A 15,094-nucleotide genomic window follows, 5' to 3' on the forward strand; every position below is an offset into this window, starting at 1 on the left:
AATCTGTAACATAGAAGCCTGTGACTGTATTCCAAGAGAGCTAAGAGCATCATTGGGCCGCAAAGGCATGCTAACCACAGGCTGATCCCCAAAGGAGGTAGGGATGTTTGGATTTATTCCTCTAAGAATCTCATATTAAATACAGTCCTTAGTATTCTGCATCTGACTTAAAGGACATAAGGGAGAATATATGTTTCAGAAAAAATTCCATCTAAAATAATTCAAGTATTTCCACAGTTAACAGATGTGAATTTATTTATGAACATAAATTCAGGCTTAATTTCTTGACTGCACTATTTAGTATATTTAGAGTAGCACGTGTTTTTCAGTCTACTTTAATGAACACATTATTATAATCTCTTAGCACTATGATGCCATAATGAGGTACATCAGCCAGCCCCCTCTTCTGCTTGATGTGCATATCCACAAACCAATGCTGAATGCTCGGACTTGGATGGATGCTTTGCTTGCCTTTTTTCCAGGCTTACAGGTATGGAGAGGACATTTTCTTCTTCTTCTTAAATTCATTATAGTTATACATAATGTTAGGGTTCATTTTGACATTATATAAGCATGGAATATAATTTGTTCCGATTCAGTCCCCATTACTTCCCCCTGTTTCCTTCACTCCCTTGATCTTTCTTCTACTTATTTATAGTTTTTTTAAATCATTGCATTATAGATGTGCATAAAGATGAAAATTCACTGTGGTATAGTCATGTATGTGCAGAAGAAAGGTCAGATTCATTCCACCATTCCTCACTTTTCTTCTCCTAGTACATTTTGTTGATATTAAAATAAAATGATTTTAATTAAGTACATTTATGATCTCTAAAATTGAATGACAAAATATAGTCCCTTTCCAAAGTTGTCTTAATATACTCAGATCCATTTGTAAAATGACTATATATAAAATTAACTCATATTTTATTGGGTCATTTTGTGGTTTTTGACTTCTAGGTTTTAAAAGGGGATATTAGACCTGCAATTGAAACTCATGAAATGCTATATCAAGTTATTAAAAAACACAATTTTCTACCAGAGGTAAGCAAGTAATCTTTGAAATTCTCACATATATACTGTAAATTGCTAATTAAAAAAAAATGACATCTTCATAACATGTTTGCAACATGTTTGCTCTTTTTAATTAATTTTCCCCTGGTTAAATAGGTTTTTTGTTGTTTATGTAACATTATATGTTTTCTTTTTTTTAATATTTATTTTTTAGTTTTAGGTGGACACAGTATCTTTATTTTACATTTATGTGGTGCTGCAGATTGAACCCAGTGCCTTGTGTATGCTAGGCGAGCATCTACCACTGAGCCACAACCCCAGCCCCTGTTTTTGCTTTTCTTCATGTATCAAAGTGAGCAGCTTAATTTTTGGATAATGCCGTTATTATATTATTTTTTTGTAAAAAAAAAAAAGAAATTCCAACATAGTGTTTGTCAACCTTTCTAACCCATGCCATTGCAATATTGTCAATTTTTTTTTCCTATGGTGTTAGCGATTGAATCCAGGGCCTCACACATGCTAGGCTGTCTACCACTAAGTTGTATCCTCAGCACCCTAGACATAGGAGAAAACTAAGTCTCTCATTTTAACTTTCCATCTGTACCTACCTGCTAGGGAGATCCTGTCGTCTTTTATTTTCTAAGATTTGTTTAATGCCTGTTTACATTAAGTGTACTTTTGTTGGTCACACATGCTTCCTGGAAATTTGGAGAATATCTGGCCTTGCTCATACTGGCTGTGAATTACTCTTTTTTTTTTTTAATTTTAACATTATATTAATAATAAGTATTCTTACTAGATCTATATGACAAGATTTTAATAGCATGCCTTTTGGCTTTCCAGAAATGTACCTTTACAAATTTCCAAATGTGATGGCCTTGTTCTGTCCCTGATTATTTACTCTCTGTGAGAGTTCTAAGCATTCCACTAACTCAGAATGCTCCCTGATACATTTGTTTTACAGAGTATTGTTTTATTAACTTCAGGTAAGTAGGACATGGCAATGGAGAAAGTTCATATTCAGGAAGAATAAAATGAGGTTTCAACAAATACATCTATCACATAAATTTTTGTTTGATTCCTATAAAGATTTTGGTTTCCTCTTTCTTTTTTAAACAGGTGGCTCTCTTATTGAGAGATTTAAATTTCAAATAGAGTAAGATTTATTTTTGATCAATTCCTTTGTCCCCTTCCACAAATGATTTGAGGTTGTTAGAAAAGAAAATATATACTAAAATAATGTTAAGATAGAAATATATATACTTGAAAATAGCTATGAAAGTAGATTTTAAATGTTTCTCATCACACAAAAAAAATGTTTAGGAAATGCTTGATTTAACCATTCCACAATGTATACACATATATCAAAACATCATATTGTGTACCACATATGGTTTTTATTTGTCAGTTACAGAAATTTAAAAGGAATTATGAGAACTAGGTAAGTGATAATTAAGAGGGAATGGTCAAGCTGGGCGCAGTGGTGCATACCTGTAATCCCAGCGGCTCAGGAGGCTGAAGCAGGAGGGTCATGAGTTCAAAGCAAGGCACTAAGCAACTCAGTGAGATCCTGTCTCTAAATAAAATACAAAATATGGCTGGGGGCTGAGGCTGGGGCTCAGTGGTAGCGTGCTTGCCTAGCACGTGCAGGGCCCTGGGTTCGATCCTCAGCACCACATAAAAATAAGTAAAAAAATAAAAGTATTGTGTCCAACTACAATTAAAAAATTAAAAAAAAATAAATAGGGCTGGGGATGTGGCTCAGTGATTGAATGCCCCTGAGTTCAATCCCCAGTACCAAAAATAAAAGAGGAAATGGTGGGAAAAGGAAAAAAAGAAAATGCAATTATATAAACCATCAGGATTCATGTATTAGAGTTACTGAATTTCATCACTTTTTTACTGAGTTTTCTTGATTTCCTAAGAGCTCAAATGGCTATTTGCAGAGTAATCCATTTAATTGATAAAAAGGGTAGCCTTGGTAAAAATTAATTGTGATTTTAGCAGTGAAAAATTATGTTTTATAAATGAAAATATATGATTGATATTTTAATTACTTTTATCTGTTAATATATGCCACTTTATATTCTAGAACTGCCTGCTCATTCTTTTAATCACATTTTATGTTTTTTTTCAGGCATTTACTACAGATTTCAGGGTACATTGGGCTCAACATCCTTTAAGGCCAGAATTTGCAGAAAGTACCTACTTCTTATATAAAGTAAGATATTTTACCTTTCTTTGCTTTTTAGCCCCATTCCCTGTTGGATCTCTCACTCTTTTATAATAGAAATTGGCATTTAATGTTATAATGGTTGGATATATCACCATTTATACTCTTCTAGCCCATAAAGTTATTGAAAGATATAAGATTTTATGTGTACATTTTATGCCTTTTCAACATATTTAGCCAAACAATTCTTTCAAGAGAATTTGGGTTTTCTAGAGCTGCTTTCTAAAGCATGTGTCTCTGGAAACCTTTTGGGGCATTAGAAATTTAATCTAAATGCTAAAGTTTGCAATTGAGCAGATTTTCAATTGTTTAAGAAATTCTGTGAGGCAGATCCATGGTTTATTTTCAGATTTAGGTTCTGTGTAACATGCATCACAGTGCCTGATACAGTGCCTGGCACCAGGAAGTACTCAATAAATATTTGATAAATGAATGGGTAATATATAAGCTATATATATATGTGTATATATATATATATATATTCTCCTTTTTAATAGGCTACAGGAGATCCTTACTACCTTGAAGTAGGGAAAACACTTATTGAAAATTTAAATAAGTATGCTAGAGTGCCTTGCGGATTTGCTGCCATGAAGGATGTTCGTACTGGAAGTCATGAGGACAGGTAAAACAACTGCTAACTCCCCCTTTTTTTAGGGTAACTGAAACAGCAGAAAATACAAATACCTGCTAGGATTCAGCTAAGTTTAATGTTTTGATAAAGTATAGTGGAGGATGCAATTGTGTTTATTTTTAAAGCTCTTTTGAATAGACACATTTAAAATTTTTCAAAAGGTTTGTATTTTTACCATAGCATATAATAAGTGCTCAAATAGGTTTTAAATGGATGAATGAATAATTGTTGAATATCAGAACCTTGGTATTAGGAGTGTTCGAAATGTTTTTCCCCCTTTGTTAACAGTTTTTATGTTGTGTGTGATGTTAGAAACTATCAAGAAAAAAAATTAAAGAGATGGCGGCGAAGGGAGTGCATTACCCCCGTGTACCGCGTCACTGTGCGGGAGAATGACGAGTTAGAAAGGCTAAAAGCTATCTTGTTAGGAATTTCCAGCAAAACTGGGGTGCTCCAAAACCTAGAGGAAGGATTTCCATCACACGAAGATCAGCTACGGGGGCTCAAACGCGAGAGATTTGTCCGCACGGAGGGTCACGCTGCTTATTCAGCAAATTGCCCCGCGGCTAGAGTCTGCGGCACGCGCTGGGAAACGAGGAGATAGCAATGCAAAGATACAGCGCTGCAGTTTCCACAGGCTTCTGCCAGCTGTGCAATCACCGTACTCAGTGCTGAATTCTGGGTTTGAGACGGGGGAAGGAAGCGGTCCAATTCAGTTCTCCACACCGGTCAGACCACAGAGGAAGCCAGCGGCCACCATCTTGGAGAGCTGACGTCACCATCCCTGTTTTCGACTGATCACAGCTCATTCAGCCATAGAACAGGTAATTTCAGGCTGCCATTCGCCTGCGGCTTGCAGACAAATTACTCAGGCTCAGTGCTAAATAACCCGCGGAAACTGCTTCTTGGAGCCTGCTCCTATCAGAATATACACCGAGCACGGAGTGGCCGAATTCCGGCTCCCGGAACTGCTCTGGCCCAGGGATAAAGAACCCACGGAAACTGCTTCTCGTCCGGGTCCTGCTGAATACTGTGAAGGTAAATACCAACTGAGCCTTCATAGGCAATGGTAACAGGACTGAGACGGGGCTTGTGAGGGCCGGTCAGGACTCACCCGTTGCTTTGGTCACCCAGCAAAGGGAACGAAATGCTGCCATTCGCATGGGAAACCAACATGGCAGAGATCTGATGTCATCAGAAAGCGGTGGAGGAGAGAACTTCATCGATACCAGCGGTGACAGAAACAGTTGGTCTCCTGGTAAAGAAAGTGAGTCACAAACACCCGAGTCTCTCTCACTTTGTCATCAAGCCAGAGGGGCAGAGCAGAGCCGCCGCCCGCGCCCGGAACAGGCCCAGCGGCCCGCTGGTGTGACCCCAATTGGAATAGGGGCAGAGCAGAGCCGCCACCCGCGCCCGCAAGGTAGGCAGACCTGGGACCGATCCGCAGAACAGGCCCAGGGGTCCGCGGGCGTGGTAGGAGGGGCAGGACAGAGCCGCCGCCCGCGCCTGCAAGGTAGACAGACCTGGGACAGACCGGCGGATCAGGCCCAGCGGCCTGCCGGCGTGGTACACACGTCACCCCAATTGGAGTAGGGGAAGAGCAGAGCCGCCACCCGTGCCCGAAAGGTAGGCAGACCTGCGACCGACCAGCGGAACAGGCCCAGTGGCCTGCCGGCGTGACAGACACGTCACCCCATTTGGAGTAGGGGCAGAGCAGAGCCGCCGCCCGTGCCCGCAAGGTAGGCAGACCTGCGACCGATCAGTGGAACAGGCCCAGCGGCCGGCTGGGGTGGTAGGCATGTCACCCCAATTGGGGTAGGAGCAGAGCAGAGACTTCGCCTGCGCCCGGAACAGGCCCAGCGGTCCGCGGGTGTGGTAGACAAGTCACACCAATTGGAGGAGGGGCAGAGCAGAGCCGCCGCCCACGCCTGCAAGGTAGGCAGACCTGCAACCGACCGGCGGATCAGGCCCGGTGGCCTGCCAGCGTGGTACACACGTCACCCCAATTGGAGTAGGGGAAGAGCAGAGCTTTCGCCCACGCCCGGGACAGGCCCAGCGGCCCGCCGGCGTGGTAGTCACGTCACCCCAATTGGACTAGGGGCAGAGCTGAGCCGCTGCCCGCACCTGCAAGGTAGGCAGACCTGCGACCGACCGGCAGAACAGGCCCAGGGGTCCGCAGGCATGGTAGACACGTCACACCAATTGGAGGAGGGGCAGAGCAGAGCCGCCACCCGCACCTGCAAGGTAGGCAGACCGCCGCCTGACCCTGCAAGGTAGACTATTCAGCTATACAAGAGCAATATAAATATATAGGGGGAAAAAATTTTCAAAAACACAACAGTTTCACCAAGCAGAAAGAAACGCAAGCAGTATGAAAAGACAAGGAAAGAAAGGACCACAAGCAATGCAGGTCAACTCAACTTTAGAAGAGATAACAGCTGCAGCAGATGGAATGTCAGATAAAGAATTCAGGATATACATGCTTCAGATGATCTGGAGTCTCAAGGAAGACATTAGACAGCAAAATCAGACAATGAAAGATCACTTCCACAATGAATTACACAAACAAATCCAAGAAGCAAAAGATCAACTATACAGGGAGATAGAGGTTATAAAAAACAAACAGAAATCCTAGAAATGCAGGAAGCAATAAACCAACTTAAAAACTCAATTGAGAATACTACCAGCAGAGTAGAACACTTAGAAGATAGAACATCAGACAATGAAGACAAAGTATTTCAACTTGAAAAGAACATAGACAGCTCAGCAAGACTGTTAAGAAACCATGAGCAGAACGTCCAAGAAATATGGGATAACATAAAGAGACCAAACTTAAGAGTTATTGGGATACAGGAAGGTATAGAGGTCCAAACCAAAGGAATGAGCAATCTATTCAATGAAATAATACGAGAAAACTTCCCAGACTTGAAGAATGAGACAGAATCCCAATTCCTAGAAGCCTACAGGACGCCGAATGTGCAAAATCATAACAGATCCACACCTAGACACATTATAATGAAGATGCCCAACATACAGAATAAGGAGAGAATTTTAAAAGCTACAAGAGAAAGGAAGCAGATTACATTTAGGGGTAAGCCAATCAGGATAACAGCTGATCTTTCAACACAGACTCTGAAAGCTAGAAGATCCTGGAATAACATATTTCAAACACTGAAAGAAAATGGGTTCCAACCAAGAATTGTGTATCCAGCGAAATTAAGCTTCAGGATGGAAGATGAAATTAAAACCTTCCACGACAAACAAAAGTTAAAAGAATATGCAGCTAGAAAACCATCTCTTCAAAACATCCTCGGCAAAACATTACAGGAAGAGGAAATGGAAAATAACAATGAAAACCAACAGTGGGAGGTAGGACAGTAAAGGGGGGGGGGGAAATAATCAAAGAGGAAAACAAACCATGTTTAGTAACATAAATAAACAAATATGGCTGGAAGAACAACCCATATCTCAATAATAACCCTAAAAGTTAATGGCTTAAACTCACCAATTAAGAGACACAGGCTAGTAGAATGGATCACAAAACAAGACCCAACAATATGCTGCCTACAGGAGACGCATTTGATAGGAAAAGACATACATAGGCTGAAGGTGAAAGGTTGGGAAAAATTATATCACTCATATGGACTTCGGAAACAAGCAGGAGTGTCCATACTCATATCAAATAAAATAGATTTCAAGCCAAAGTTAATCAAAAGGGATAAAGAGGGACACTACATACTGCTCAAGGGAACCATACACCAACAAGACATAACAATCATAAATATATATGCCCCAAACAATGGTGCAGCTATGTTCATCAAACAAACTCTTCTCAAGAGTCTAATAGACCACCATACAATAATCATGGGAGACTTCAACACACCTCTCGCCACTGGACAGATCTTCCAAACAAAAGTTGAATAAGGAAACTATAGAACTCAATAACACAATTAATAACCTAGACTTAATTGACATATATAGAATATACCATCCACCATCAAGCAGTTACACTTTTTTCTCAGCAGCACATGGATCATTCTCAAAAATAGATCATATATTATGTCACAGGGCAACTCTTAGACAATATAAAGGAGTAGAGATAATACCATGCATCTTATCTGATCATAATGGAATGAAACTGAAAATCAACGATAAAAGAAGGAAGGAAAAATCATACATCACTTGGAGAATGAACAATAGGTTACTGAATGATCAATGGGTTATAGAAGACATCAAGGAGGAAATTCAGAAATTCTTAGAGATAAATGAAAACACAGACACAACATATCGGAATCTATGGGACACATTGAAAGCAGTTCTAAGAGGAAAATTCATTGCTTGGAGTTCATTCCTTAAAAAAAGAAAAAAACAACAAATAAATGATCTCATACTTCATCTCAAAATCCTAGAAAAAGAAGAGCAAAACAACAGCAAAAGAAGTAGAAGGCAAGAAATAATTAAAATCAGAGCTGAAATTAATGAAATCGAAACAAAAGAAACAATTGAAAAAATTGACAAAACTAAAAGTTGGTTCTTTGAAAAAATAAATAAAATCGACAGACCCTTAGCCATGCTAACGAAGAGAAGAAGAGAGAGAACTCAAATTACTAGCATACGGGATGAAAAAGGCAATATCACAACAGATACTTCAGAAATACAGAAGATAATCAGAAATTATTTTGAATCCTTATACTCCAATAAATTAGAAGATAGTGAAGGCATCGATAAATTTCTTAAGTCATATGATCTGCCCAGATTGAGTCAGGAGGATATAGACAACCTAAACAGACCAATATCAATTGAGGAAATAGAAGAAACCATCAAAAGACTACCAACTAAGAAAAGCCCAGTACCGGATGGGTATACAGCAGAGTTTTACAAAACCTTTAAAGAGGAACTAATACCAATACTTTTCAAGCTACTTCAGGAAATAGAAAAAGAGGGAGAACTTCCAAATTCATTCTACGAGGCCAACATCACCCTGATACCTAAACCAGACAAAGACACTTCAAAGAAAGAAAACTACAGACCAATATCTCTAATGAACCTAGATGCAAAAATCCTCAATAAAATTCTGGCGAATCGGATACAAAAACATATCAAAAAAATTATGCACCATGATCAAGTAGGATTCATCCCTGGGATGCAAGGCTGGTTCAATATACGGAAATCAATAAATGTTGTTCACCACATCAATAGACTTAAAAATAAGAACCATATGATCATCTCGATAGATGCGGAAAAAGCATTCGACAAAGTACAGCAACCCTTTATGTTCAAAACTCTAGAAAAACTAGGGATAACAGGAACATACCTCAATATTGTAAAAGCAATCTATGCTAAGCCTCAGGCTAGCATCATTCTGAATGGAGAAAAATTGAAGGCATTCCCTCTAAAATCTGGAACAAGACAGGGATGCCCTCCCTCACCACTTCTGTTCAACATAGTTCTCGAAACACTGGCCAGAGCAATTAGACAGACGAAAGAAATTAAAGGCATAAAAATAGGAAAAGAAGAACTTAAATTATAAGTATTTGCAGATGACATGATTCTATACCTTGCAGACCCAAAAGGGTCTACAAAGAAACTATTAGAGCTAATAAATGAATTCAGCAAAGTGGCAGGATATAAAATCAACACGCATAAATCAAAGGCATTCCTGTATATCAGCGACAAATCCTCTGAAATGGAAATGAGGACAACCACTCCATTCACAATATCCTCAAAAAAAATAAAATACTTGGGAATCAACCTAACAAAAGAGGTGAAAGACTTATACAATGAAAACTACAGAACCCTAAAGAGAGAAATAGAAGAAGATCTTAGAAGATGGAAAAATATACCCTGTTCATGGATAGGCAGAACTAACATCATCAAAATGGCGATATTACCAAAAGTTCTCTATAGGTTTAATGCAATGCCAATCAAAATCCCAATGGCATTTCTTGTAGAAATAGAGAAAGCAATCATGAAATTCATATGGAAAAATAAAAGACCCAGAATAGCAAAAACAGTGCTAAGCAGGAAGTGTGAATCAGGTGGTATAGCGATACCAGACTTCAAACTATACTACAGAGCAATAGTAACAAAAACAGCATGTTACTGGTACCAAAACAGGCGGGTGGACCAATGGTACAGAATAGAGGACACAGAAACCAATCCACAAAACTACAACTATCTTATATTTGATAAAGGGGCTAAAAGCATGCAATGGAAGAAGGATAGCATCTTCAACAAATGGTGCTGGGAAAACTGGAAATCCATATGCAACAAAATGAAACTGAATCCCTTTCTCTCGCCATGCACAAAAGTTAATTCAAAATGGATCAAGGAGCTTGATATCAAATCAGAGACACGCCATCTGATAGAAGAAAAAGTTGGCTACGATCTACATACTGTGGGGTCGGGCTCCAAATTCCTCAATAGGACACCCATAGCACAAAAGTTAAAAACTAGAATCAACAAATGGGACTTACTCAAACTAAAATGTTTTTCCTCAGCAAAAGAAACAATAAGAGAGGTAAATAGGGAGGCTACATCCTGGGAACAAATCTTTACTCCTCACACTTCAGATAGAGCCCTAATATCCAGAGTATACAAAGAACTCAAAAAATTAGACAATAAGATAACAAATAACCCAATCAACAAATGGGCCAAGGACCTGAACAGACACTTCTCAGAGGAGGACATACAATCAATCAACAAGTACATGAAAAAATGCTCACCATCTCTAGCTGTCAGAGAAATGCAAATCAAAACCACCCTAAGATACCATCTCACTCCAGTAAGATTGGCAGCCATTATGAAGTCAAACAACAACAAGTGCTGGCGAGGATGTGGGGAAAAGGGTACACTTGTACATTGCTGGTGGGACTGCAAATTGGTGCAGCCAATTTGGAAAGCAGTATGGAGATTTCTTGCAAAGCTGGGAATGGAACCACCGTTTGACCCAGCTATTCCCCTTCTCGGTCTATTCCCTAAAGACCTAAAAAGAGCATGCTACAGGGACACTGCTACATCGATGTTCATAGCAGCACAATTCACAATAGCAAGACTGTGGAACCAACCTAGATGCCTTTCAATAGACGAATGGATAAAAAAAAAGTGGCATTTATACACAATGGAGTATTACTCTGCATTAAAAAATGACAAAATCATAGAATTTGCAGGGAAATGGATGGCATTAGAGCAGATTATGCTAAGTGAAGCTAGCCAATCCCTAAAAATCAAATGCCAAATGTCTTCTTTGATATAAGGAGAGTAACTAAGAACAGAGTAGGGACGAAGAGCATGAGAAGAAGATTAACATTAAACAGGGATGAGAGGTGGGAGGGAAAGGGAGAGAGAAGGGAAATTGCATGGAAATGGAAGGAGACCCTCAGGGTTATACAAAATTACATACAAGAGGAAGTGAGGGGAAAGGGAAAAATAATACAACGGGGAGAAATGAATGACAGTAGAGGGGGTAGAGAGAGAAGAGAAGAGGGGAGGGGAGGGGTGAGGAGGGGGGATAGTAGAGGATAGGAAAGGCAGCAGAATACAACAGACACTAGTATGGCAACATGTAAATCAATGGATGTGTAACTGATGTGATTCTGCAATCTGTATACGGGGTAAAAATTGGAGTTCATAACCCACTTGAATCAAAGTGTGAAATATGATATATCAAGAACTATGTAATGTTTTGAACAACCAACAATAAAAAATTTAAAAAAAAATTAAAAAGTCACTATAGTTTTAGAGATTGCAGTGGTCCAAACATGTCTGAATCTCCCCAATGCTTCAAGTGCCTGGCTTACCGTGGCATCTGGGAAGATCATTTGATTACAATATTTAAGATTTAAAAAGTGTGCTGGTAACAGAGAGAAACAGGAACTCTCATTTTGGTTGGGGTTATAATGTGGTATAAATATTTGGAAAGGAATTTCTCAATATCTCATAAAAATGCATATGGCTCAGCAATGTTGTTCCTAGATATGTTCACTAGAATACGTCTTACATTTTTATACAAAAAAATGTAATAGAATATTTTATAGTGCTGCTTATGAGAGTAAAATACCATACAGTTATGAAAATTTATAGGTTGTTCTACAAGAATCAACATGGACTGATCTCAAAAGTATAATGCGGAGAGACAATAGCAAGTTGCAGATTAATAATGTATACTTTATTGTTTATATAAAATTTTTAAACACACAAAACAATTTTATATGCTACTCATGGATATACACACACACACACACACACACACACACACACACAACTTGGTGAGAATAAAAACATTTTTAAAACAAAAAGAATAAAATATACCCTGCAGTGATATCTACACAGAGGATAATGGTAATCTCTGAGGTTGGCAAGAGAGAAATAGGGCAAAGGAGAATATTTTTTATCTTTAATATTCATCAGCTCTGTTTTGTATGTGTTAAAGAAATGTCTAAATTAAATGTTTTCCCATTAATAAGAAGAAAAAAAAAAGAAACTATCAAGATAATGATGTAAGATCTGGATGATTAATAGTATTCGGTCTAACATTCCACAAAAACACATCATGGTTAATGTGTGTACTCTTACTCTATTCCTGATTTGGAGGGGTGGGTAAGACCCTCAGTGGTAGTTGCTGTTTCACTGGATACTAGATGGGTATGGATGGCATGAAGTATTCAAGCTATAAAAAGCACACTTTGGTCAATTTGCTATTCACCAACATTCCAATTATTCCAAGATAATTTATCCAGCTAACTGAACTTGTTTGCTTATTAGCAAATGTCCATTCCATAAATATTTATTGAGGCTTCTCTTGTGTTAGCATTATGGCAGTTTTTAAGGATTAAAGCTATGAAGACACGTTCATTCTGTCACTGAGGACAGACAGATATACAGACTTTTATTTTTTAGATAAACAGACTGTTAAAACATTGCGTAAGTGCTGTGAAATACATAAAAGGGACGCGAAGGCCAATTGGGATGTGGTAGTCACTGAGAAGTTCCTGCAGGATCCTGAGTCCTGAAGGATGAGCAAGAGTTAGAAGACAAAAGAAGTTTCAGGGAATAAAGACACGAGAAACAGCAGTCATCATCTAGTCACAGGACTGTCCCTCAGTCCTTCACTCAGATTGTTGGCAACCCCTTTACCTGACCACAGCTGGTAAGAAATGGGTCGGGTTCTGGAAGCAGGCATACAGATAACAGCAAGAAATGAAAGCAGATACCGTGGATAGCTGGACCATTTGTTGACTGTCACCTGAACTCCGGGCAGTCTTTTGAGCATTTTCTGTATTTAACTCTGATCTTACAACTGTCCCCTGAAGCATACTTGTGTTATGATCTTCATGTTAAAGATAAAGAAACCAAGGCAAAGAAAAATTAGAGAACTTGCTCAAGATTACAGTTAGCTAAAAATCAGAATTCTAGTCAGTGCACATTGGATTTTGACAACTATACTATATTCAAAGAACAATAATTAAGCACCTACTATCGGCCAGGCACTGCACTTAGGTGTGAGGATGAAAGGATAAATTAGAACCAGTCTCTGCCCTCCCATAATTTATAGTTGGTGAATAAAGCATATATGGAAAGAAACAATTGGAACCACAGATATATGCTATAGTAGCAAAAGAAAGACAGATGGAGATATTACAGAGGAAAATATGATTTACTAGTTTATGGGGGGTTCCATTTTCCAAAATTTCACGTCTTTCTTTTTCCCACCAAATATTCCTTTTCTGATAGTTTCTGGACCTCTTATAAATGCCTTTGCTCTGTTCTGATTTTATTCCAGTATGTAGAATATCTCTCAAAATATCATGTCCATGGACTGGGGATGTAGCTCAGTGGTAGAGTGTTTGCCTAGTAGTTACAAGGTTCTAGGTTCAGTCCCCAGCATCACAAAAATTGTCTAGAATTACCCAAACTCAAGATATGCCCAGCACAGCAGCACTATAAACATCTGAATTCAGACAGAGGGTTGCTAATTTTCTCAGAGGCTGACAGGTTCACACTTCTATCTAGTGAGGGTCACTCCTTCACCAACTTACTCTTCCTCATGGGACATTTTGCCTCTCAGATACATTTCACCCCCAAAATGGTTGACAACTGCTGATCTTTATTATACTTGTTATTACGCCTGCATTAGACTTTTAACAGCTTTATTGTGTTCTACTCACAGTGAGCTTGTGACTGACCCCAGCTGGTCTCAGATGCTTAACCAAAGCCTGCTGACAAATGGATATTCTCCACCCTGCTCTTGAGCAACCAATTTCTTTTTTAGTGTAAACTTAGAACTTTATATCCATCCCAGCAAAATTTCCTTGGCTGTTTTTTTATTCTGTTTTTAGACCAAAACGATGTTGACTGTCATCTCAGTCAGTCTCAGTCTCTAAGCTAAACTTAGTTTCAGTGATCTGCATTTTGCATAAGCATACCTTAAATTTTTCTCAAATTATTTGAAAGAATTTTGGGTGGGATCATGACTGGTGCCTCATGCTATGGCACTGGAGAGCTTTCAGGGACAGGCTTTTTGCATTTGGTTGCTTATTCTGCTGGCAGGATCCTTTAGCTTACTAGCATCCACGTACTCCAAGACCTGAATGTACGCATGCACGCAGACACACGTGCACGCTTGGTTTTTCAAAATACCCTATTTTCCTAATCCATGATTACCAAAAAAAATTAAAGGGCAAAAAAAGAAAGAGTAATATGAAAATCCTTTTAAAGACACTTTCTTCTTCCTGCCTAAGCTAGCATTTGTTAGCAATTTGATAGCCTTCCATATATTTTTAATACCTACGTGTTTGCATTTGTGCATCTGTTTATGTATGGTTTCTTCTCTTTTTTTGGTACCAGAGATTGAACTCAGGGGCACTTGACCACTGAGCCACATCTCCAGCCCTATTTTGTATTTTATTTAGAGACAGGGTCTCACTGAGTTGTTTAGCACCTTGCTTTTGCTAAGACTGGCTTTGAACTTGCGATCCTCCCGTCTCAGTCTCCTGAGCCACTGGGATTACAGGTGTGTGGCACCTCGCCTGGCTTTTAAATATAAATTAGATCATAGGGTATTATATTCAACTTGCTGATTTTACCCAATCCATTAAATTTTAGTGATCTTATTCTTTTAAATATTTACAAATCATGTTTTATAATTTGTTCTCAAATTTGCCAAATGTCTTGCTTACTAGTCTACAATTCTCAAAATAACATTTGTTCATGATGGT

At 38.8% G+C, this 15,094-nt stretch overlaps 1 protein-coding gene across 2 annotated transcripts in view; it reads left to right on the top strand.

Moving 5' to 3' along the window:
- Nucleotides 1-15,094, top strand: part of Edem3 (ER degradation enhancing alpha-mannosidase like protein 3) — a 79,259-nt gene that overhangs the window by 38,211 nt on the left and 25,954 nt on the right. For both annotated transcript variants that reach the window (XM_071600228.1, XM_027935036.2), the window contains exons 10-13: nt 365-490; nt 961-1,044; nt 3,152-3,235; nt 3,745-3,869. In XM_071600228.1, coding sequence (XP_071456329.1) covers nt 365-490; nt 961-1,044; nt 3,152-3,235; nt 3,745-3,869 — 419 coding nt within the window. The remainder of the gene's footprint in view (nt 1-364; nt 491-960; nt 1,045-3,151; nt 3,236-3,744; nt 3,870-15,094) is intronic.

This window comes from Marmota flaviventris, chromosome 12 (genome assembly GCF_047511675.1).
Source record: "Marmota flaviventris isolate mMarFla1 chromosome 12, mMarFla1.hap1, whole genome shotgun sequence".
NCBI classification, from domain to species: domain Eukaryota; kingdom Metazoa; phylum Chordata; class Mammalia; order Rodentia; family Sciuridae; genus Marmota; species Marmota flaviventris.